Source organism: Oryza glaberrima, chromosome 10 (genome assembly GCF_000147395.1).
Source record: "Oryza glaberrima chromosome 10, OglaRS2, whole genome shotgun sequence".
Lineage (NCBI taxonomy): Eukaryota > Viridiplantae > Streptophyta > Magnoliopsida > Poales > Poaceae > Oryza > Oryza glaberrima.
The window spans coordinates 3,075,108-3,100,404 of record NC_068335.1 but is presented as its reverse complement, the minus strand read 5'-3'; the positions used below and the strand labels follow the sequence as shown (position 1 = coordinate 3,100,404).

At 42.0% G+C, this 25,297-nt stretch overlaps 2 protein-coding genes across 3 annotated transcripts; one reads left to right on the top strand and one right to left on the bottom strand.

Annotated features, from left to right (window-relative positions):
• Positions 1 to 12,666: 12,666 nt before the first annotated feature.
• Positions 12,667 to 18,885, top strand: LOC127785664 (auxin transporter-like protein 3). Its single transcript, XM_052313058.1, has 5 exons — positions 12,667 to 13,186; positions 13,374 to 13,670; positions 13,966 to 14,063; positions 15,855 to 16,320; positions 18,141 to 18,885. Exons 1-5 carry the CDS (start codon positions 12,779 to 12,781, stop codon positions 18,513 to 18,515), a joined length of 1,644 nt encoding a protein of 547 aa, XP_052169018.1. The 5' UTR covers positions 12,667 to 12,778; the 3' UTR covers positions 18,516 to 18,885.
• Positions 18,886 to 23,427: 4,542 nt separating this feature from the next.
• LOC127752442 (homeobox-leucine zipper protein HOX9-like) lies at positions 23,428 to 24,981 on the bottom strand. 2 transcript variants are annotated; one of them, XM_052277803.1, is made up of 3 exons: positions 24,837 to 24,981; positions 24,392 to 24,671; positions 23,428 to 23,684 (listed from the first exon to the last, which is right to left on the bottom strand). In XM_052277803.1, exons 2-3 carry the CDS (start codon positions 24,598 to 24,600, stop codon positions 23,648 to 23,650), a joined length of 246 nt encoding a protein of 81 aa, XP_052133763.1. In that variant the 5' UTR covers positions 24,601 to 24,671; positions 24,837 to 24,981; the 3' UTR covers positions 23,428 to 23,647. The 2 variants fall into 2 exon arrangements, with proteins under 2 accessions (XP_052133763.1, XP_052133761.1); XM_052277801.1 differs by having other exon boundaries at positions 24,392 to 24,925.
• Positions 24,982 to 25,297: the final 316 nt, after the last annotated feature.

Below are 25,297 nucleotides of genomic sequence, written 5' to 3'. Positions count from 1 at the left end.
CGGCCCCCGCCGTTTCTCCCTTTCCCCTCTCCTTTTCCTGCAATATAACAATAGAGGTGGTCTGGGCAGAGAAGGCCGTGGCGGGGAGGGCCACCACCTTCGCGCGAGCGCTCTCTGCTGCTAGGAGCAGTGGCCGTCGCTGCAGGGAGGAAGAATGGACGAGAAGGCAGCTCAGTCGTGTTGTCAGCCGCTTGCTCCCCCTTCTCTTCCGCCAGGTCCGCCTTCTCCTCCACCACCGGCCGCCAGGTCTGCCTTCGCCTCCGCCACCAGCCGCCCGGGCGCCTCGCCTCCACCGCCGGCCGCCTAGTCCGCCTCTGCGTCCACCCATCACCGCCTCGAGATCCCCCTTCGCCTCACCTCAGCGGATGGGTGGATGGGCCACCATGCCGCCGCCGCGTGACGACACCACACGCCGCCACCCGGAGTACAAGCCGGTGCCGAACGCCGGCAGGGACATGGTCACAGGTCTCCCCCACGATGCACTCGTCCACCGTCCCTTAGCCTCTGCGCTCGCCGCCGCACTCGTCCACCGTCCCTCAGCCGCCGCGCCGCCGCCGCCGCCTTGCCTCGCCTCCTCAGCCACTGCTTGCATAGTTGACAGTGAGAGAAGAGAGAGAGGAAGAATGAGAGAAGAGAGAGAGAAAGAGTGAGAGGAGTATGACAGGTGGGTCCCACAACTATTTTATAAATAGTATTGCTGACTGGACTACCACATAGACCAAAACCACCGCAGATTAGGTCGAGGGGGGTAATTCGTCCGGTTTGCATAGTTGGGGGGTGAAGAATATCCGGTTTTATGGTTCAGGAGGTCATTCGGACGACCACGATAGTTCGGACGGGAGGGGGGGTAATCCGTACTTTTTCCTTTTTAAAATTCCGTTGTAACGCACGGTGCAAAGGAGAAGGCCGGCACGAACATGTAGCCATGATTGGTGATTCTGATGAGTCATGAGCGAGGAGTCCCCGTCATGTGTAGTCTCACTACATCTTGACTGGTCAGTGGTCACTACATAACCTTAACAAATGCCTTGTCCTTACTTAGGGGTACCTAATAGGCCATGCGTGCCTCTTCAATAAGATGCAGGTTTTCTAACCTTGTTGGCTGTGTTTTTGATGTTTCTATATCCTTAATTCTCTGTAGCACATAGGATCGGTATTGTTGTTGTAGTAGCTAGCTGGCATGATCATATATCTGTAGGCTCCAAATTATGCATCCAACAGTGAACAATGAAAACCTATCCCAGAAATTATGGTTTGCTACTCCTGATAATGGTGTGATCATGCCGTCAACATGTAATCTGATTCGTATACATAAATGTTGTACACTCTAGCTAGGCAGCTGCTAGAAATGTTGTTCCTCCGCTTCCAATGCAAAACATGGAATCAGATAGAATTTGAATTTGGACCGGAATGTGATATTTAATTTCCTTCTTATATATCTTAATCTAGTGATATGAAAACAGGGTTTTGTGTGGACTGAAATCTCCAAAATCAGTAAGATTTGGAGAATTTCAGTACCCTGACAGAGTGCATTCTCAATAACACCGACTACTCCCTTCATTCTATAATAAAATCATTTCCAGATACATTTTATTCTGTAACTGAAGGAGATTGAATTTTGCCTCTTTTTTCCACTGAAATTTCTCGAAATTCTTCACATACCTGTATGAAAAATTAAGACATCTATATATATTACAGGGAAAACATAAGATCTATTTAGTACGAGCAAAAATAAAAAGAAATCCCTTGGAATTCCCAAGATCTATTATATGTCACTGACGGACAAACCCTTTTTAATTCCGGTTCACAACCCCCCTATAGTCCCGGTTATGCAACCGGGACTACGAATCCGGGATTAAAAATACATATTTTTAGTCCCGGTTGAAATAACCAGGACTAAAAAAGGATCTTTAGTCCCGGTTGGAGTTACCAACCGGGACTAAAGATTTAGTCCCGGTTGGAGTTCCGAACCGGGACTAATGCTCTTTTTTCTTTTTTTTTTTTTGGTTTCCTGCTGCTTGCATGATTTCGAGCCCCACGAATCTCCACAAATCATTCGAACACCATGTATCATTCAAAAAATCCCTAAATACATCAAGCTGCATTTTCTATCCCCAAATACATCACAAATCATTCACAAAATCACAAAATCATCTCCACAAATTCATTCACACATCACATATCATATAGATCAGAAAAAGAAATCCACATCGCACAGATCGGCCGCACAGATCAGAAAAAGAAACCACATCGCACAGATCGACCGCACACATCACATAGATCAGGAAAAAACCACATCGCGGAGATCGGGCGCCGGCCGTCCGCCGCCTCGCCGGCCTCCCGCCCGGCTGCCTCGGGCTCCGCCGCCGCCTAGGGAGCGTCGCCGCCCGCTGCCAGCCGCCTATGCGGCCGGTGCCCGCCTACTGCCGCCTCGGGTTCCGCCGCCCGCCCGAGGAGCTCCGCCGCCTCGCCGGCCTCGCCGACCTCGCTGGCCGCCTGCTCGGCCGCCCGCCGCCGGCCTCGCAAGCCGCCTGCCCGGCCGCCGGCCTCGCCTACCTCGCACGCCGTCGCCACGGCCGCCCGTCGCCGGCCTCGCAGGCCGCCTGCCCGGCCGCCCGCCGCTCCGCGCCCTCCCTGCCGCCGCGCGCCGCCCGGCCTCACGTGGTAGGAGGAGGAGGAAGAGAATAGAAGGGAGAGGAATGGGAGAGGAGAAGGGATGAGGATGGAGGAGGATGGATGAGGCTGAGGATGGAGAAGGGATAAGGGCTGTTTAATTAATGAGAGGGGAGGGGAGAGGAAGGGGGAGAGACCGAGGCGGCCGGGCGAGACAGTGGCGCCAGCTCGGTTGATTTTTTAGTCCCGGTTGGTATAAACAACCGGGACTAAAGATCTTTAGTCCCGGTTGTTTATACCAACCGGAACTAAAAAAGAATTGGGGTCTAACTCGGTCCGATAACTTTTTGAACCGGGACTAAAAATGATCTTTAGTCCCGGTTGGTGTCAAAAAGTTTTTAACCGGGACTAAAAATAATCTTTAGTCCCGGTTCCTATTCGAATCGGGACTATTGTGGATTTTGGGCGACCGAGCAAAGATGGTTTCTCCACCAGTGTGTTTGCATTCAAAATTAATAAAAGTATGAGACTAAATTCAGTGCACCCGGAATTTTGGCCTTCCTGAAATTCAAAACCCTAGTGACATATAATAGTACTACAAAGCAATGACTCGCTTCACAAAGAGCTTACAAATTCATGGGATCAAATCTCTTAAATGCAAGAGAGAAGTGAATACTCAATAATACTGAATGTAACATCCATATTATCGATCAAATAACAAGCGCGACGGTAGGGGATAAATCAGATGATACTACAGTTGCCTACTGATTTAATTGCACTAATTTGATTTAATTGCATTACTTACCACTAATAATAAATTAGTGGAGTAGTAGATATTGCAAAGCTCTAAGGGAATTTTGCACATTATAGAAAATCAAACAACTAACAAAGGTTAACCCACGACAATGTCTAAAAGGGAAGAAAACAAACTTGCATGATAATATATTGTAGAACCTGTGTCTCTCATCAATGGCGGCAAACCATAGAATTTTCTCTTAATTAATTATATATGTACAATGTTGAACAAAATAATATTGAAGGTCCCTTAACTAACTTGTTAGAGTTTCATAATTCTAGACAAAGTATGGTGTTGCATGCTATTTTTTTAAAAAAATAATCCAATTTCAAGGATGATAATAGTCTTTAACACGGCAAATTGCAACATTAATTGTAGGCAAATTCCTGAGAAAAGGCACATCATATTCAAGAGTTGTCAATGCATATATCTCTTAAATGAGGGAAATTTTTAGATAAGAGAAAAATGAAATATATGTCATCTTCGGCCTCTATACAAACACACCCACTAAAAGTTCAGGAAAGAAAATGTGTGTCAGCTAGCTAGTAGATATAGACGGTTATGATCGAGTGCATGAAATGATTTCTTAATTAATTAATATAATTTCAATTTCCCTTTGAAATAAACCCTCTGATTAATTTCCAGCTTCTTCAGGATTACACTCATTATATTGTATAATAAGTTCTTCTCCCATTCGGAAAATTGCATTCAAGCAGGTTGGCCAAATATATATTCTGCAGAATATAAAAGGAGTAGGCCGGCTCGGCGTACAAACAAATTGTATCAGTCACCCCGGCCGTTGTTGTAACATTTGCATGGAAAGCCCCAAAAGAGAACAGCAAAAGGGGAAACACTGTGCCAAAACCAATGGAAGGAATGTCCCCCAGGCCAAGCTGCAAGAGCTACTAGCATGCATGAACATAATTATATTATTATATATTCGGATTAATTGCACACTCCCCCAACTCGGTCACTCACTGCCACCTGGGGCCCACACCACCATAGTCTCCCTTATGGGCCCACTGCCATAGTCTCCAAAGGCTCTCTGGTCACTGGTCTCCTCTCCATCTGTGCAAAGTGCCTTTGGAGTTTGGAGTGCTCACATACATTCATAGGACATTGTTCTTGCTACATTCTCTCTCTCTCTCTCTCTCTCTCTCTCTCTGATATTCTCTCTGTGAGATATTCTCATGTGCAGAGAGGATGCAGCTGCTAGCTGTGATGGATAGCTAGGGAGGCAGTGCAAACTCGGGAGAACGGAAAGAAAGATAAACAAGGTGATCGAGGTAGCTAGCAAGTAGCAAGCTAGAGAGAGAGAGGATATATAGAATGCATTGCGATGCTCAAAAGCCATAACACGCTCGCCACAAAACGCAATGATGCTGTTCTCTGCTCTCCATGCTCCCTCTGATGGTGTAGATTAATGTATATAAACCTCTAATCTTTATTTATCTAGTTAAATCCTTTCTTGATCAATGCATGCATGCATAGTGTAAAGCCCAATGCATGTATGGGACATGCAGATCAAATGTCGAATGTTTAAATTGATCTTCATATATATCTTAACAAGATTTTAGCTGTAAGCCATGTACAAGTGCTGATCGATGAAACTACGAAATGCAGTTCCAGAGATGCAATTCTAGCATGCAGCAAGGCGTTGTTTGGGCATGTCGATCTTTGGAGTAATTTAATTTGCAGAAATTTCTCTGAAAATATATTGTAGCTAGATGCATATGAATAGGTGAATATATTATTACTCACTCCATCCTAAGAACTTAGTATTTGATGGAATACATCCTAGTACGTACTTCGAATATGAAAAGTCAATCTAGATTCATATAAGCACTAACTAGGACGATGATGTGTCTTATTCAGTACTAGGTTCTAATATTTTTGGATGAAAATGTTACTAAATTGGTTTCTAGTTAATTAATCGATCATATCATGCACGCCTATGTTGCCAAAGCTTAGGATACCATGCAAGAGAGAGCAATGCAAGGGCTTGCATGCTTGGGTTAGGGCTCTCATTTGATAACGTGGAGGGGCCTAGATGCCCATCATTTGGGTTGTACCAACTCTGTCTCCTTCAGTTCAGCAGGCTTCAGAGCTCAAGTCGGCAAAATTGTTTGCCTCACAAATTTGGCATGATGAGTGTGGTTCTACATGCAAAGGTCAGCCTGCTTGTCTACCGACTTTATAACCCGGCCATATATATAGTTCTCTTTTGAACAACTAGTAGATCTTACATATATTGTTTATTTTGAGATATAGCTTAATTAACATATTCACCTCTGACAATTAAGAACACAAATAATTGAGATGATCTCAGGTTCATCACTTGAAAGGCACTTCCAGTCTAAGATCACTTTTGGTCATGTGTGCTGATGACATGTTTTGAAAGTTTGCATGATGCGCACATATGCAGCCGCTTGATGTCAATTAGGTCCACTAAGTTCATATCAAGTCATAACTAGTATAGGCTATAGCCCAGATACGAATATGCTAAAGTTATACTAGCAATTAGTCAGCTCTTTCTGAGTGCATGTGACTGAAAAACACAATTGATTCTCACAAACTGCGGGTTTGGATTGTAATTTGTTTGGGTTGCCCGGCCCGCAGGGGCCTTGAGGTAACTTGAGCATAATTAAACTAAGAATTTTTTTTCACTGCCAAGAAAAAGGCATTAATTAATTAAGTGTAGTTTCAAAATCAGCATCAACGGTTGCTCTGTATTGAAACAAGCAATGGTAAATTAATGCCAGTTGTGAAATTAAAGTGTGTTTTGATTATTAATTTGCGATGAAAAAATGGCATAGTAGATAATTGGTTTTAATATTTAGAGATTATTAGAGAACTAGTTTTGTTGACTGTGTGGACAGGTCCATTACTACAGAAAACTAAATAGGGTGCCGGTTGGAAACCGTGCATAGGTGTCGGTTTCCCCAACCAGCACCTAGAATGCGGCACTGATGAGAAATATAAAATGTGCCGGTTTTAGAACCGGCACCTTTGAGGTCCCTAGAATAAAAAAAGAAGCGCTCGATCGGTGCTTCAAGCCAAGAATTTCATACAAAAATTGAATCACAAAATCTTAGAAAATTCATCACAAATCTAAATCACACAGAATTCATCACGGATCTAAATCACAAATCAATTCATCACAAGAACAAAGGTTGGAGAAGGGTGTCAACAGGAGGATCACACTGCCGATGGGAGGGCGTGCCATGGCCACCGTGCGCCGTGAGGAGGAGGTTGCCGCGCGACGAAAGGGTGCCACCGCCGCCAACGGGAGGAGGCCGCCCTGAGATCATGTCGGTCCGGATAAGGGAGCTGACGTGAGGAGGAGACCGCCCAGAGCTCGTGGCGTCAGGAGCTCGTAGTGGCTGCACAAAGGTTGGAGAAGAGGACTTCCATGAGGAGGAGGATCACTGCCAACGGAGGGTGCGCTGCAGCGCACTGTGTGCAGTGAGGAGGAGGCCGTCGCTGTCACCGTGAGGAGGCCACCCCGAGCTTGTGGCGTTCGGATCTGGACGCTCGGAGCTCATGGTGGCCACCCCGAGATTAGAGAATGGGGCCGCCATGAGGAGGAGGCCACCGCAAACGGGAGGGCGCCGCCGTGGGAGAGAGAGAGGGGGGGGGGGGCGGGGGGAGGGGGAGGGGAGGAGAAGGAGGTCGGAGGGCGGCGCCTCCCCATTGTCTCCATGTGAGAGAGAGTGAGAGAGGAGGAGGGAGAGGAGAACAAGATAAGACGGAGGAGATAAGGAGGAGCGAGAGAGAGAGAGAGAGAGCGAATTGATAAGATCTACATAGCCCTCCCCCATGCGGCTCGACTTATAGGTGTCTTTTTTTAATTAATCAGCACCTATAATATATAATAGGTGTCAATTCTCTCAAAAAACCGATATATATAATATTGACACCTATATTTGTTCAAATGTGCTGGTTATATTTTTTTTTCAACTTGTGGGGGTGGGAAAAGCACTATAGTTGCCGGTTTTAGCTATTCCGACACCTATAGAGCCGACCTCTATGTGCTTTTATGTAATAGTGGTCAGACCGGGTAGGATAGGTCGGTCAGACCAGCGTGTATCGTGCGATTAGACTGGCTAGCTTGACGGTCTGACCGGTAGAGACCTATTTAGTGTCGGTTTCAGGTTGTTTATTTGAATACTTACGATTATCTCGTGATTATGACTTCTAGATGATTTTGATACATGTGTAATACTGTGTAGAGTCAAGTTAAGAACTTGTGTTCGGATATAGTTCTTGTTTGGTTCATGTGTAGATTATTGAAGGTCATTAAGTAACAACTTGAACCGTCAACTCCTATATAAAAGAATACAAAATATAATATCAAATTTAATGGTCGGGGTTTATTACTAACTGTTTTCACGAGTATTGGTAAATATTTGTATGCGGGTGATTTTAGATGAATTTACACCCACCATGTAACTAAATGTACCTCCGACCAATCAAACGAGAGAACAAAGATTGGAGGGCCCACATGACGGTTTAAACCAACTTAAAGTGGGGCCAAACCACCGTGCACCACCTTAGAGGCCCACATGTTAGCTCCTGGAAGAAGGTGGTGGAGAGAGTTGGGGCCCACAGGTCTGCTGAACCAGGGGTTTGGCCGAACCACCATAGCCCCACCTCATCTCCACCTTCCACGTGAACGGGCAAGATTACCTCCCAATGATGGTTGTGGATGCACCGACCTCCACAACCGTAATTCCAACCGTTATATGGCCCAAAAAAGGAGGTGCTCAAGCCATTTCACAATACACAACAAAGTGGAGTATAAGTCACTTTCATACTTTAGGCATCCCTTAGTAGTGTAGAGAAAATAGGTAGAGAGTGAGGGGAAGGCCCGGAGGAATTCCGAAGCTGTCGGTACTCTCTTCCTCTCTTGTAGCTCAACGAATGCTTCTTTAATAAAGTAAGTGTTTGAGATTTCCTTTTGGTATTTAAATTACTTACTTGAGTGAGATATATTCTCACCGTTGCGAGTTCATCGCTTAGTATTTATATTAAGTACTCCAGTACTAGGACTTTGGATAAAGAAGGAAGTTCCTGCGCAAGGCTAGAGTAGTAATCAATAACTTAGACGTGATGTCTAGGTTAGCGGTTATCTTCATTTGTTGTGTGCTCCATGGAAATTGAGGTAGACGGCAGACGGTGACAGCCATATGCGCCTTTTGTATCTTTCCACATCCGGGTATACCATAGAGCTACAGGGCCGTCTTAGCTTCGCAGACCAGAGGAGAATCGGTGCCCGGAGCAATCAATAAGGTTTTACCTTTAACTTAAGTCTAATTAATTAAACCATAAGAATCCTATCTAACATAAGTTTAGCATTAGTTGTTGTTCTTGATTGGATTATGTTCTTAAATAATATACACACACATTCCTTGTGATTAAATAAACCTATAATACTCTAAGGTGAAATGCTACAACAATATTCTTATGCTTGCGGATTTATCTGTCACCGTATCAAATACCAACATAGGTGTTGTCTTGATGCCTCGGAAGTTAATCTCTATCTTCTTTTTTTTTTAGCAAAAGTTAATCTCTATCAATATATACGAGGTTAAACTTTTACCTTTTTTTAAAATAAAATATTAAGTTACTAAAAAAGGTAGCTAGCTAGAAAAAGTTGGTTGTCAAGGGCCGACATCTCCCTCGTCCACTCGATCCACTATTTATAGTCATGTTGTATCTTAAAGCTTACTTATGGCACGGATGTCTTTTTTAAGCGAGTAACATGAAACAACAAAGAAGAAAAGCCGGATCGAACCCTATAAATAATTACGACTTGGAATAATATAAAAGAAGGGAATGGAATATCCACCTAAACCGACCGTTTGGGCTTTCACGTGCAGTCAGATTAAGACAGCAAAACAACACCCAACAACAAACAACAACATGCATATAATTAAACAATCTCTTAATTTTCTTTGGATTGATATAATTCTCTCTCAGACGATGTGGAGACGATCGAACTAAAGCAAACGGCAATTAAGCATCATGCAGAGACAAGCTAGCAGATGCGCGACACCTGACCGGATTATATGTTTACTAGTTTAATCACGCAATTATTAACAAGCTAGCACACATTCGGTCGTTGCAAGACTGTACTCCCTCCATCCTAAAATATCTCAATCCATAATACGAAATACTCCATCCATTTCACAATATAAGTCATTTTAGCATTTCCCACATTCATATTGATATTAATGAATCTAGACATATATATCTATCTAAATTCATCAACATCAATATGAATGTGAGAAATGCTAAAATGACTTACATTGTGAAACGGAGGAAGTATGACTTATTATTACGAATCTAAATAAGTTGTACTACCTCCGCTTTTTAATAGATGACGCAGTTAACTTTTTCTTACATGTTTGACCATTCGTTTTATTCAAAAAATTTACATAATTATAATTTATTTTGTTATGAGTTGTTTTATCACTCATAGTACTTTAAGTGTGATTTATATCTTATATATTTGCATAATTTTTTTAAATAAGACGAATGGTCAAACATGTGAAAAAAAAGTCAACGGCGTCATCTATTAAAAAACTGAGGGAGTATATCAATTTTTGCGATATTAGAATACGTTTCATGCTATACTATATATTAGGAGTATTATATTATTACCTCCAGTTTTTAATATATGACACCATTAACTTTTTGACAAACGTTTATTCATTATTCTTATTTAAAATTTGTATGTAAATATAAAAATATTTAATTCATGCTTAAAAAACATTTGACGATAAATCAGGTCACAAAAAATACATAATGATAATTATATAATTCTTTAATGAGATGAATAGTCAAATATATCTTAAAAAATCAATCACGTCATGTATAGGAAAACAAAAACAGAGGCAGTATATTTTTGGATGCAGATAGTAATAGAAAAATGACACATGTTTACGCTGGTTTGCATGCAGGGATGGGGGGTTTTGCCTTGCCGGTGCAGGCGCGGCGTCTGCCTGCCGGAGTCGGAAGGGAAGACGAGGAGAAAAGCTCTCTGTCTATCTCGGGAGAGGTGTGGGTGGTGGTCGCCGGGCGCTCGTGCGGCGTGGTAGACCACGCCGGCGGCCGGCCACCGAGAGCGCGCGCGCGTATATATGGCGGGATGTATCGCGCCCCCGCCAAATTTTCTTTTTATACTATACGATTCCCCGTGTAATTTATACCACCAGCAGCTGTAGCTTCTCTCTCTCTCTCGCCATGCATGCACACTACATTATGGTATTTTGCATGCCACTACTGAGCTAGCTAGAGAGATGTAACCGTCCGTAAATATTTAACGCCGTTAACTTTTTAAAACATGTTTCACCATTTGTTTTTATTTTAAAAATTTAAGTTAATTCTATTCCTATCATTTGATTCAGCGTAAAATATACTTTTATGTATACATATAGTTTTACATATTTCACAAAAGTTTTTGAATAAGACAAACGGTCAAACATGTTTAAGAAAGTCAACGGCGTCAAATATCTAGGGAACGGAAGGAGTACATCTATAGAGATCTTGCTATATACTCCCTCCGTTTCGAAATGTTTGACACCGTTGACTTTTTAGTATATGTTTGACCGTTCGTCTTATTCAAAAACTTTTATAAAATATGTAAAATTATATGCCTACATAATAATATATTTAACAATGAATCAAATGATAGGAAAATAATTAATATAATTACTTAAATTTTTTGAATAAGACAAACGGTCAAACATGTGCTAAAAAGTCAACGGCGTAAAACTTCGAAACGGAGGGAGTATAATTAATTTTGTATATACTCCCTCCGTTTTTAATTGACGTTTTGGACAATGACACGGTCTACAAGATACATCTTTGACCTTATTTTTCTATTATAATATATATAATAAATAAATGCATGTTTACTTTTTTTATATTACTTTAAAAGACAAATCTATATATGTTATTCTAGTTCTTTTAAACTAAATATTTTTAAAGTTATTGATAGTCTAAGTTATAAAAGTTTGACTTCAACCTTGTCTAAAACATCAATTAATATGGAACCAGAGGGAGTACTGCTAGAAAAGCATTGGAACCCATACAGTGCAATCCGAACAAGACAAAGACACAAGAAATACTCTATATATCTTGCATGCATGCTGCTGTACGCCTGTTCGATCGTCGTGATCAAATCGACTAAACAATTCGATCGTATACTATATACAGACGAACGGACGGATACATGTCAAATTAAATGTCAGCTGCAATTGTTAGGTTGTAGCCAGCCCTCAATCGTATACATATATACTTCCTCCGTTTCAAAATGTTCGACGCCGTTGACTGTTTAGCACATATTTAATCGTTCGTCTTATTCAAAAAATTTAAGTAATTATTGATTCTTTTCCTATCATTTAATTTATTGTTAAATATATTTTTATGTAGACATAATTTTATATATTTCATAAAAGTTTTTGAATAAGACGAACGGTAAAACATGTGCTAAAAAAATCAACGGTGTTAAACATTTCGAAATGGAGGGAGTATGATGTAGTATGTCGCCCTTGCTTGATAAACGAAATGAAAAATATAAAATCATATGTAGACTCCAATTAATAAACATAAATTTGTCAGATACGTGTATTATTGTTTCACGTAGTACAAAAATCGCAAGCTCATCGAATGGGGCTTGTCACTCACCTCATCCTTCCAGTTGTGTTGCATCGCAGCACCAGCACACAGGCAGCAGTAGCACCTCGATCCATCTACCATTTTATTTGCTGAAAAGTTGAATTTTTTTTTTCTTAGATTTGTACACCACTTTATGTCTCACACTAGGCTCTATCTCTCTCCCTGGCATGAATGCCCCAGGTTGCAGGCCTCTTCTTTCCCCAGGATTTCGTTAGAAAAGCCCCAATAGCACACGGATTAACAATCTCCGATTTAAAGTCAGAAGAGACTTGGTCACTGATATGCGAGCCCACTACTTCTAGGCCCACATGTCAATGACCACGTTAGAGGTACGTAAAATGTCACATGTGCCTCTTCATATGCTCTCTTCTCTCCTCTTTCTCTCGCATTGTTTAGTTTTGTTTTTAATTTTGAAGCGAAAAGAGGGAGGGAGGTGCAAAGAAAGGTTAGGAAAAGGGACAGGAAAAGAGGGTCACTGATTTCTTTATGCCCCAGCTGCTGGAGCCCTGCCGGCCTCTACCACCTCCATATATACCACCTCACTCCTCCCCTTAGCTTAACACACCACACACACCCACACTAGCAGCAGCTCATACACATAGCTAGCTCAGCTGAGACACACACACACACACAGTGAGTAGTTCAGCTCAAAGCTAGCATCAGCAGCAGAGCTAATTAACAAACATGGCGTCCGGGAGCAGCGGCGGCGGCTACGCGGACGAGAAGGGGCCGGGGGCGGCGACGATGCAGGCGCTGGGGCTGCAGCAGCAGCACGGCGGCGGCGGAGAGGTGGAAGAGGAGTCGTCGGAGATGGGGGAGAAGACGGCGGCGAGGACGCGGCTGTCGGGGCTGCTGTGGCACGGGGGGTCGGCGTACGACGCGTGGTTCAGCTGCGCGTCGAACCAGGTGGCGCAGGTGCTGCTGACGCTGCCCTACTCGTTCGCGCAGCTGGGCATGGCCAGCGGCATCCTCTTCCAGCTCTTCTACGGCCTCCTCGGCAGCTGGACCGCCTACCTCATCAGCATCCTCTACCTCGAGTACCGCACCCGCAAGGAGCGCGACAAGGTCGACTTCCGCAACCACGTCATCCAGGTACCTACTTACCTTCTCAAGAACTATATAAATCAATATGTGATATGATGATACATGTCTCTCTTTTTTTTATCTTCTTAGAGTATGTTTATGGCTGGCTTTATATAACCTACTATTATACCTGCTCTAATATTATTAACGATATATAAATCAGTACGTGATATGGTGATACATGTTTTTGTACCAGTGGTTTGAGGTGCTGGATGGGCTACTGGGGAGGCACTGGAGGAATGTGGGACTGGCCTTCAACTGCACGTTTTTGCTGTTCGGGTCGGTGATCCAACTGATCGGGTGTGCCAGCAACATCTACTACATCAACGACCATCTGGACAAGCGGACATGGACGTACATCTTCGGCGCCTGCTGCGCCACCACCGTCTTCATCCCGTCATTCCACAACTACCGCATTTGGTCCTTCCTCGGCCTCCTCATGACCACCTACACCGCCTGGTACATCGCCGTCGCCTCCCTCATCCACGGACAGGTACATATATATCTTACATAATATTCATAGCAGTTTTACAGTCCTTGAGGAGGTATTATGATGTATCAAAAATTTAATATAAAATTTGGTACCTCATAGTATCTAGGTACCAAAAGATATCAAATTTACAATAGAAAAAGTGGTACCTCATGATACATCTTCAAGAACTGTAAAATTACTCTATCTTTTTTCAATATAAGATCAAAGTCCCAAACGTCACTTATTTATGATAACAAAATGATAGTAATAGTGATAGATAGTAATTGTAATAGTGCATATATTGGGAATAATGCAGGTGGAGGGTGTGGCGCACTCTGGGCCCACAAGCATCGTGCTCTACTTCACGGGGGCCACCAACATCCTCTACACCTTCGGGGGCCACGCTGTCACCGTGTAAGCCGACCATCCTCTCTCTTGATTAGCTATGGCTCGATTAACCATTTGATTGGTCATTAGTGCCTACTTAATTTTACTAAGTTTAGTTTAGTTTAATTACTCTAAAGTACGAACGATTAGTACTGTATCCACTTATAGCTGGCTTGCTGCCTGCCTATTCTTAGTTAGTTTACTTCTTTCCACTAATTAAGCTAGCTTAGCAGTAGTGTAACGGCTCACTGCTAATGGAGCGTGCGTGCGCACCATGCGAGGCATAATGGCATGCATGGTCACGTGCCATGCACGCATGGCTTGAAGTACTTAGTGACATGTGGTCCCATTAAACTTAGGGACCACCACTTGCACATATAGGAACACACGGGGTCCCACGTGATGAGACGTGGATGTGGTTCCTCCTAACATCCAAGTACACGTGTCCCGTTCATCTGTCCGTGGAGGAGAAAATTGTAATATTGGGATTGTAAACATGAGGGCTTCGCTGTTTTAACACTTCGAGTGGATGACAAATGGGTTCATCTGTGTCTATGAAATGTGGGTCCAGTGTCATTATAACAAAAGTTAATGTTTGCAGTGTTATAATTGCAAATCCCCCCTGTTGAGCCAGTGCTACCGTCGAGTCTAAGCAACCGTCGAAAAAACTCGTAATATTAGCCATGGAATGTATTTCTGTAGTTGTTTTACGAAATATAGCTCATATCAATTATATAAGTGATCGTATCGTCTGACCTGTTTGGCAGTTGGCTATAATATGCTGTTGGTTTTGTCTAAGTTGATTAAGAGGGTGATATATATGCTAGCAAAGGAAGAATGAACATCGATCATATCTCGTTGGTGACTCATGTATTTGTGGTCTAACCTGTCATTTTTGCCATGTTTAATGGATCAAGCTAGTCTTATAGCAATGTAATGCCAAATGCCAACACAAGCTAACTGGGCCCTTTGGTGTAAGCTCAGTCTATAGCAGCTAGCATGCATCCATCATCTCTAGCTACCTTTGTACTCCCTCCGTCCTATAATATAAGAGATTTTAAGTTTTTGCTTTTAACGTTTGACCACTCGTCTTATTCAAATTATTTTTGCAAATATAAAAAACAAAAAGTTGTGCTTAAAGTACTGTAGATAATAAAGTAAGTCATAAATAAAATAATTAATAATTTCAAAAAAATTTAAATAAGACGAGTGGTCAAACGTTACAAATAAAAACTCAAAATCCCTTATATTATAGGACAGAGGGAGTATAGTTTGTGTCTTTATGTACCAAACCAATACAAGACAAGACCACACTGCATACATGCTACTACAGGAAAATCACTTTGGTACAGGTTAGAAAACCAATATTTAACTTCGATCGGTCACCTATAACTAAAAAAGATGTCGATTATGAACCTAGAACAAACACCTATAAACTCTTATAGGTGCCATATTTTAAACCGTCCGGTCACACGTGGCATGACATGCGCAATGCCCACCAACATCTGGGCCCTGCATCGTCGTTTCTCTTGCACGAATCTGAAAGCACACATGAACTCCCTCCGTTTTAGGTAATAAGTTGTTTTGATTTTGGTCGAAGTCAAACTGCTTTAAGTTTGACTAAATTTGTAAGAAAAAAATAATATTTTTAACCAAAATAAACATTTAATTATAAATTTGATTAAACTGATTTGGTGTTGTAAATATTACTACATTTATATCTATAAAACTTGGGAGTAGATTGATTTTAACCAAAGGCAAAATAACTTATAGTAGTAGTAATTAAGAAAGTAATTAAGGGATGAAATGCAAATGCAGGGAGATAATGCACGCGATGTGGCGGCCGCAGAAGTTCAAGGCGATCTACCTGCTGGCGACGGTGTACGTGCTGACGCTGACGCTGCCGTCGGCGTCGGCGGCGTACTGGGCGTTCGGGGACGCGCTGCTGACGCACTCGAACGCGCTGGCGCTGCTGCCGCGGACGCCGTGGCGCGACGCCGCGGTGGTGCTCATGCTCATCCACCAGTTCATCACCTTCGGCTTCGCCTGCACCCCGCTCTACTTCGTCTGGGAGAAGCTCGTCGGCCTCCACGGCTGCCCCTCCCTCTGCAAGCGCGCCGCCGCTCGCCTCCCCGTCGTCCTCCCCATCTGGTTCCTCGCCATCATCTTCCCCTTCTTCGGCCCCATCAACTCCGCCGTCGGCTCCCTCCTCGTCAGCTTCACCGTCTACATCATCCCCTCCCTCGCCTACATGGTCACCTTCCGCTCCCCGCAATCCCGCCAGGTACCTTATTACTTTTCTTCTTACTCCATTCGTTTCAGGTTATAAAACGTTTTAACTTTGTTCAAACTCAAATTGTTTTAAGTTTGACTAAGTTTGTAGAAAAAAGTAGTAATATTTTTAACCCCAAGACAAATTTATTATGAAAATATATTCAATTATTGATTTGATGAAACTATATTTAGCATTATAAATATTACTATATTTGTCTATAAACGTAGTCAAACTTGAAACAGTTTGACTTTGAGCAAAACCAAAACATCTTATAACCTGACACGGAAGGAGTACTAATTTTCTTTATCTTTCTAATTCTCATCATCAAAATGCATTTTACATATATACATGCTTGAATTTATTTGTCTTTGAGTGCCTACATTGGGGGTCCATTGCAACCATATTTGCAGAGGCTTTAGGTAGAGATGATATAGTTTCAGTGCTGTTCCTATGTATACATAGTTGCCAAATGCTAGCTATCTAGATACAGAAGCAAATGTTTGGTGATTGATGGAACAGCTGGTTGTTGCAATGCAGCCTAGACAGCATGAGCCCACCATGCTTCCCCATCACACCTTGCTTGCTTCTTCTAGTGCTTACTGATAATTAGAACAGATCAATTAATTAATTAATTGTTTGTCTTAATTAATCAAAGCTAGCGCTAGCCATTAACAAGACTAGCTAGTTGGCGTCTATTTGATTGATCTGCTGCTGGGACGTGGCAAATTCCAATGAACTCAACGTAACACTGGTAATTAAACACTATTATTATTGTTTCTGCTGCTGCTGAGTGTTGCAAGTGTGTCATTCTCGGTGAAGAAGAGACTGAATGCAAGACAAATCTGAGCAGCGACAGCATGCAATTCCTTTGAGCTGAGCTAGAAACCAGAGCAAGTGGCGATATGATATGATATGATAAAAGAAAAGCTATATGTACCATAAAGCTACTGAAAGTGGTGTAGAGATTAATCAGGACGCTTGCTGCTGCTGCTGCTGCTGCTGTGCTGCATGCTTGCCTGCTGCAATGTTTTTGTACCATCTGCTGTCCGGGAGCCATTGGCACCGAGCAGACAGACTGCATTGCAATATTGCATTGTATTTGCATTAGAGAGAGAGCTAGGTCGACACCCATGATACCATGTCTAGAAAGCAACAAAAATAAAGCTTTCAGCAACAGCATCATCACAGTATACTAGTAGCAGTAGAATACCATCATTCACCTAATGACCTACTTGTGACATCATCCCAATGCAAGCTTAACTTATCTTTGCATAATCTTTAATTTCTTCCTGATCTGCATCCATATACTGTTCTGTTTGATTCTGAAACAGTACATACAATACATACAGTTGCATGTTCTGTTTCGTATAATTCGGTAACAGTAGTATAATAACTCAAACATATATAATTAAGTAAAGGTGCAATATTATTAGACTTTTGCATAATCTTTTCTTTCTGATCCCTGCATTCATATATACTGCTCTCTGTTGGATTCTTGAACAGTAGTCTAACTGAAAATTATAATTAGAGCAAGTTTAATAGTATAGCTAACTGCTGACTCTAAATTATCTATAGTTAACTTAATAGCCAATTCATACAATAGTTACCTATAAACATATACTACATAATCAATATTTGGTTCCACCTGTCATACACACATGCATTTTACAGTCTGTGTTGTAGCTGGCTACAAATCTGTAGCCCGCTGCTCTTATCTTTACTCTTTTATCTCCTTGAAATATGCTTATAGCTGATTTATAGTCTGCTATTGTATCTGCTATCACGAGATGACAGTAATTAATAACTGATTGGATTGGATTGGATTGCAGAACGCGGTGGAGCGGCCGCCGAGGTTCGCCGGAGGATGGACGGGGGCGTACGTGATAAACTCGTTCGTGGTGGCGTGGGTGCTGGTGGTCGGCTTCGGCTTCGGCGGGTGGGCGAGCATCACCAACTTCGTCCACCAGGTCGACACCTTCGGCCTCTTCGCCAAGTGCTACCAGTGCCCGCCTCACCCCGCCGCCGCCGCCCTCTCGCCGCCGGGTGCCATCGCTCCGGCGCCGGCCTCGATGCTGCCGCCGTTCAACTCCACCGCCGCCGGCATCTTTGCCGCTCCAGTGCCGTCTCCTGCTCCGGCTCCGGCACCGATGCATTTCGTCCTTGGTCACCACCACCATCACCGGCACCACCGCCACGGCCTCTAGCTAATTAATCGAGATCAATCAAGATCATGATTATCAGAGGTTGGGTTTGCATTATTGCACTAGTTTTTAGCGAGCTATTAGCTAGTTGATCATCACTGCAAGAGTGTTAATTAGCGCTAGTAATTAGTAAAAGTAAGCCTCTTTTCCGAATCCTATTGTATGCTTTGCTTCTTTCTTCTTCTTCTGGTTACTGAGAGAGAGTGAGAGTGAGAATGTTTGGTGGTGGGGTATGCATGTCAGAGACACGTTTCAAGTCTCTCGTCTTGTAATGTGTCCTTTTTGTGTGGAGCTGCTTTTGAGAAAGAAAGAAGAGAGATCAAATTTAAAAAAAAAAATGGAAAAGGAATGTTACTGCTGAGTCATCAGGAGATGCTACACCTACAACCAAACTCCTAGCTAGTACACTATCTTTCTCTTACTCTCATGTATGTTCCTCTCTTTTTTTTAGTGCAGGGTTGATTCGTCCCTGTGACTTTTTATTTACTCCACTGAACTTGTGACGCAGTCAATCCGGCACATTTTACTTTGGTGACTGAGGAGTGACAGGTAAATACTCCCGCATGAAACAGAGTAAAAACCTTGTCTGTTTATAAGCAGTAGGAGTAGGTACTACGAGCGTTTGCAGAGTACTCTGATTTTCCAGTGCCCAAATGCTTTTGCTGCAGTGGATTTCTGCACATTTTGTTGCTTGGAGAATGGCTTGGCAGGTGATTCAACCAACCAGCCTTTCATCAGTTCTTCAGTTTAGGGCAGAGAGGAGAGGAAGTGCCACATCGATTGATCACATCAGGGTCATCTCTTTGACCACTTGACTGAGGTTTCTTACCATGATTTGACAGTTTTGACGACATGTTAATTACCTCTAAAGCATTGAACCCGAACTCCACGTTATTGGCTAATAGTAATTTGTTCATCAGAATGCACCTTTAGTAATATCACAACATACCTATTCTCTCCATCCGTAAATAGTACCACCTCCGTCCTAAAATAAGTACAGCCGTAAGTATTCATGTTCAATGTTTCACCGCCCATCTTATTTAAAAAAATTATATATATATTTTTTAAAAAATAGTTACACACATAAAATACTATTCATATTTTATTATCTAATACTACCTCCGTCCTATATTACTTGTCTTTTTGAGTTTTTGTTTGTCAATGTTTGATCATTCGTCTTATTAAAAAAATTTGAAATTATTATTTATTTTGTTTGTCATTTGCTTTATTATCAAAAGTACTTTACATATGACTTATCTTTTTTTATATTTACACTAATTTTTTAAATAAAATGAATGGTCAAACATTACAAATAAAAAGTCAAAAACGTCACCTATTATGGGACGGAGGGAGTAACAATAAAGATACTAAGTATAAAAAAATTTCAAATAAAATGACGGTCAAACGTTGGATATAAACAGTGTAAAACTGTACTTATTTTGTGACGGAGGGAGTATAGTTTTAGCTAAGCAAAACAAATTAAGGAAAATGTTGAAAAAAAATTATATCTTTTAGTAATATGGAGAGAAAATGATGAGGAGAGAGTACTATTGGTTCAAAGAGGTGTAGTGGACCACTCTGAAACTATTTTTTTTTCTGATAAATTCTTATGTTAAAACTAGGGACGAAAGAAATACTCACTATGTCTAGAAGTATAGGGGATTTTGCCCCATTGATATATCCAGAAATATAGTGGATTTATCTTCTCCCAAAACAAGCAAGGACTGCAAGCCCTCCATCAATCGATTTCTGTGAGAAACTAAAAAATACAGAGAACGTCTACTAGTACCACTACTCCACACCATCCGTGTCAAAAACCAAAAAGATTACAGAGAACGTACTGGTACTACTACTACTTTGTCAAGGATGTTTTTTCAAGCTACACAGATATACTATTTTCTCTTTCTTAATTTGTGCTATTTTAGAAATAATACCCTATATTCTTGGATGGAGGGAGTAGTTGTGAAGTACATGTATTTGCGGTGTTTACGAGTCACTTTTAAGGGTGTGTTCGGATGTCCCTTTTCCTAACCCCCTCGCTCGTTTTTTGCATGCACGCTTTTCAAACTGCTAAACAGTGCATTTTTTTAAAAAAAATTTATATACAAAAGTTACTTAAAAAATCAAATTAATCCATTTTTTTTAAAAAAAGCTAATACTTAATTAATCATGTGCTAATGGATCGCTCCGTTTTTCGTGCTGAAAGGATTAGTTTCCAACCCTGAAACCAAACACAGACTTATTCTACTTGGTGTCGACGCATTCAGGATGCTGAAATTTTCCTTTCTTTGCTTTATTTTATTTGGAGTTCAAAAGGAACAATTGCCCGGTTCAAACTTGTGCTCCATCAAGCCCAGGTGTTCAGGTTGGGCCGTTGGTCCAGGGTGTCATCACATCCAAAGCGAAGCAGATTCATCACTTACAAAACATTTTTGCCCAAGTCGAATGGCAAATGACAACCAGCAGATGATGACTAAGAACCTTCACAACGGTGAGATCGCATAAGAAGCAGAATAGTGCCAATAACAAAGCTGTACATCTGTTCAATCGTTGACATCATCCTGCAGCAAAGAATCACCACAGTTTTTTGCGGTACCAGATTCATTCAGAATAACTGGTACAGAAATAAGAATCCAGTTCATGAAGCTTAATCTCACAGATTGATCAGCAGTTTTATGTTCTGAAAAACGAATTATTGTCAGGCCTTTCAAGAGTACTAGAAATGTGAGCGCCGCGCACACTAACACTTGACTTGCGTAGGTAGAAGTGTACCTAATCAAGGTCATTTAGACCTTACGCTATGGTATATTATATGTATATTAATTTGATTGAACAACACAATATGATATGGGGATTTTTTGTTTAACAGAAATTGGGAAAGATTTTTTTTTACGAAGTAAGGGCAGGTGAAAATGGGACAGTTTGAAAAGGCAAATGGTAACATGTGATGTGAGGACAACAGAGATTCGTCAAAAAAGCAGAGTTTAGTTATAAATGGGTTTGATGACGAGAACCAATAGGTTTATTATGCAGAACGTATATTAAATAAAATTGCAACGAGTAGTTAATATTTGTTTAAGGGTTTTGCATTTATCCATGATGCTAATAGAGACAGACTTAGAGCCAACCTAAGGTTCAGCTCAGCCTGTGAAGAGTACAATTCACCAGCCTATGTACGTGTTGAAAAGTTATTTTATCGGTGGGCTATTAGTTCTGGGCTTTATGCTTAAGGCTGTGTTTAGATTTAAAGTTTGGATCCAAACTTCAGTCATTTTCCATCACATCAACCTATCATATACACACAACTTTTCAGTCACATCATCTTCAATTTCAACTAAAATCTAAACTTTGCGCTAAACTAAACACAGTCTAAGTTAACTTTGCCTTTCCGGGTTTAGATACGTATGTCAATGAGTGGAGATGATATAATGAAGAGGAAGGTGTGTTTTGTGTGGAATTAGGCGAGTAGATATCTAAAATTCTTCACTAAACAGTTGCAAGGGCAGGTAGCATGTCTGTAAAACAGAGAATGCAACACTTGGCGAGCATGCAAATTGTCTACAAGGATTAAAAAAAAGGCAAATTTGATTATATAGCATCGAAAGTTCACGTTTTTTATTTTATAGCACCGAAAGTTACCGGTTCACTTTAATAGCACCTAAAGTTCACCATGTTCTCATTTTTACCACTTCCGTCAATTCTCGATCGTTTTCCGTCCGTCTTGATCCAGCCACACACACGATATGACGTTTCTACCCCTCACAAGTACAAGTATAATGCATGTCAATGAGGGGTAGAAATGTCATCTCATGTGTGTGGCTGGATCAATAACAATCAAGACGGACGGAAAAATTGATGAAAGTGCTAAAAATGGGAACATAGTAAACTTTAGATGCTATTAAAGTGAACCGGTAACTTTCGGTGCTATAAAACCAAAAACATAAACTTTCGATGTTATATAACCAATTTTACCTAAAAAACGCACAGTTAAAATGGTAAGGTACAGGTTGCAAGTAAACAGAGTCGGCTTATACGGATGCATTTTATTTGTTCATAATATAAGTTGTTTATCATATAATCAACAACATACTTATTAATGCCTAATTTGCTTGCATAAAAAGAGGATTTGATGCAGAAAATATGCTTCCTTAGCTGGGAGATGAGTCTTCTTGTAAACTTTGACACTCTCCACCGGCTTCTGTGGCCCACCAAGATTATATAAATAGTGAATAGTGTACTGTTACCGTGATAATTCATACTGCATGTATGACGTGTGTCTCATGAAACATGGAGAGGCCCGGTACGTGTCAGTGAATTGTTTACGACCCTATAGCCTCGTTGCAGTTGCTTATATATATGACCGTGTTTAGTTCCAAAATATTACTACTGCTACTGCTATTGAAGTAGTATCAATAGCTAAAGCAGTAGTGAACTCTGTAGCGTTCTATATCCATATAGACGACGACTACTACTGCTACTACTATCGAAGTAGTATCAATGTATCGCCTCCGGAAAAAAGAGGGTTGCTGCCATTTCTTTGGTTTCTTCTCCCCTGATCCCCTCCTCCGGAGAATCTTCTGATTTAGTATAACAAGTTAATTACAAGGCAATGAAATAGAGTTAATTCCCTGTTAGCAATATCTTACCCGAGGCGACAATTCACCTGGTAGGTAAAATAAGGACTAAAGATCAATCAAACAGAAGTCTTGTTTAAGCTTTTAAACAACCTTTAATAAGGCCCGTCCCTTAAAAACGAAAATGAGACAGACATGTGAAACAATGAGGATTAAAAGGAGCCATTTCAACAAAGGTACACCAATGAGCTCCTTCCACTTCAACAAAGCAAAAAAAAAAAAAAAGGAATCTTTCAGATAGCAAAGAAACAAAAATAACTCCTTGGAGGAGGATCACAACATGAACTGGATCAGTAGTTCATCCATTTTTTTGTAGGAAGTAAACAAATTCAGCTAGAGCATACAACATAGTTCTGAATTTTCTTACACGTCGCACTATATTATCCCCAAAATTAAGCATAGTAAGCACGTACTAAACACATCTATACAGTAGGTAGGCTCGGGTTAAAGATGTACCAGTGGATAGCAAACATTCTATATATGCTACAGAGCTCGCCTATGTCACTCTTTCATCCTCTTCTTGTCAAACATTTGTAGGCTAAAAAATAAACAAAAAAAACACTGCATTATAGTTACGTCTAATATAGACGAATCTTTGGATCACCTCTAGATCGAACAATTACTTAGGCACACTATGGATAACAATCATTTAGGCAGAACTCATAGAAGTTTTTTAAAGAATGTAACTCTTCAAATTTTGTATATCATGTTAAGTGCCTCTTGAGAAAAATAAAAGATGAGCCTAAATACCTGCAGTGAAAGTAAATAGGACTGCATTGTTTTGCATTACTATCAGATGCATGATAATACGTTATGTATATGTGTCTTAGTTTGGCCATGTCACCTAAAGGATCCTCGTTTAGCCTATCTTCTAAAAATAAGCAAATCTTATACCCTACAGTTTTGTAAGTAGTGGAATTAGAATACATCGCAATATAGTCATATAGTTTACTTCAGCATCTAATTAATGGATGGCTTAATCTGGCACATACTCTGATAAGTACAGTATACTTCCTTGATTATATAAAGGTTGTTCCATTATGCAAGAAAGGAAGCAAAACAAATAAATACATAGACTTGCAATTCCTAAATATAGTTGAAGCAGAGTATGCGCAACCAAGGCAAACAATTGAACACTACTATTGCTATTGCTCCATTGTCAACCAATTTGTCCAGAACATTTCACAGCCAGACACACAAAAGGCAAACCAGTTTGATAGTATATCCCTGCATGCTTTTGCTCACCTTCTGTTTTGGGAACCAGACCTTGATCTTCTGCTTGGGCTCGACGTTGGCGACTGCTGGCGGCGAGAGAAGCTGGGCTTGGGGCACTCGGCGTACACCCGCTCCAGCGCCTCCACCTGATCCGGCGTGTACTGCACGTACTTGCCGGAGTCCATCCCGGCCTTGTCGTACCCGCCGCCGTCACTGCCGCTGCCGCTGCCGCTCCGCATCGGGCATCGCCACCGCTGCCGCCATCCTCCTCTCCGGCCACCACCACCACCAAAGTTTCCCCCTTCGCCGCCTTCAACACAACAACATGAGAGATTTCGAGCAAAAGTGAAATCATCCGGAGAGGATGAGGAGAAAAAATAAGCTGACATGTGAGAGGGGGAAACGAAAGAAAGAAAGAAAGAAGAAAGAGAAGGAAGGGAGAAATCGATAGATGGTTGTGCGATTGCAAGCTTGCCTCCTCCTCTCCTCTCCGTCAGGGGATGCGTCGACCTCGGCGGCGACGGTCATGGTGTTCCGCGTAGAGAGGAGAGGTCGAGAGTTGAGAGGGGAACGGTTGGGAAGCTGCGGAGGAGAGGACGGAGAGGCAACGCGGCGACGGGGGAAGACGTATGGCAGTCCTGCGCCGGCGGCCGGTCCGACGCCGCCATGAGGGAAGGGCATCGGCGGCAGACGCGCGGCCGGCTCTGCCGCCAACGTAGGTACCCTCGCCACTGCCGCCACAAGGGAAGGGAGGGGGCACGACGGCGGATCCGCCGGCGTCGGGCGCCGGATCTGCCCTCCCCCCGCCGCCACCGCCGCCGTCACCACAAGTGGATGGAGAAGGAGGAGGGGAGCACCGGCGGCAGCTCGGGCGGGTGCCGCCTCCTCCCTCCCCCCGTGGACGCAACCACAAGGTCGAGGAGGCCATCACGGTAG

Bases quoted from the DNA above. Each gene is read 5' to 3' on its own strand.
- LOC127785664 (XM_052313058.1), top strand. From the start codon at position 12,779: ATGGCGTCCGGGAGCAGCGGCGGCGGCTACGCGGACGAGAAGGGGCCG. The intron at 13,187-13,373 runs GTACCTACTTAC...TTTTTGTACCAG, and splicing joins TCCGCAACCACGTCATCCAG to TGGTTTGAGGTGCTGGATGG. The intron at 14,064-15,854 runs GTAAGCCGACCA...ATGCAAATGCAG, and splicing joins GGGGGCCACGCTGTCACCGT to GGAGATAATGCACGCGATGT.
- LOC127752442 (XM_052277801.1), bottom strand. From the start codon at position 24,750: ATGTCAGCTTATTTTTTCTCCTCATCCTCTCCGGATGATTTCACTTTT. The intron at 23,685-24,391 runs GTGAGCAAAAGC...TTTATTTTTTAG, and splicing joins TCTGGTTCCCAAAACAGAAG to CCTACAAATGTTTGACAAGA.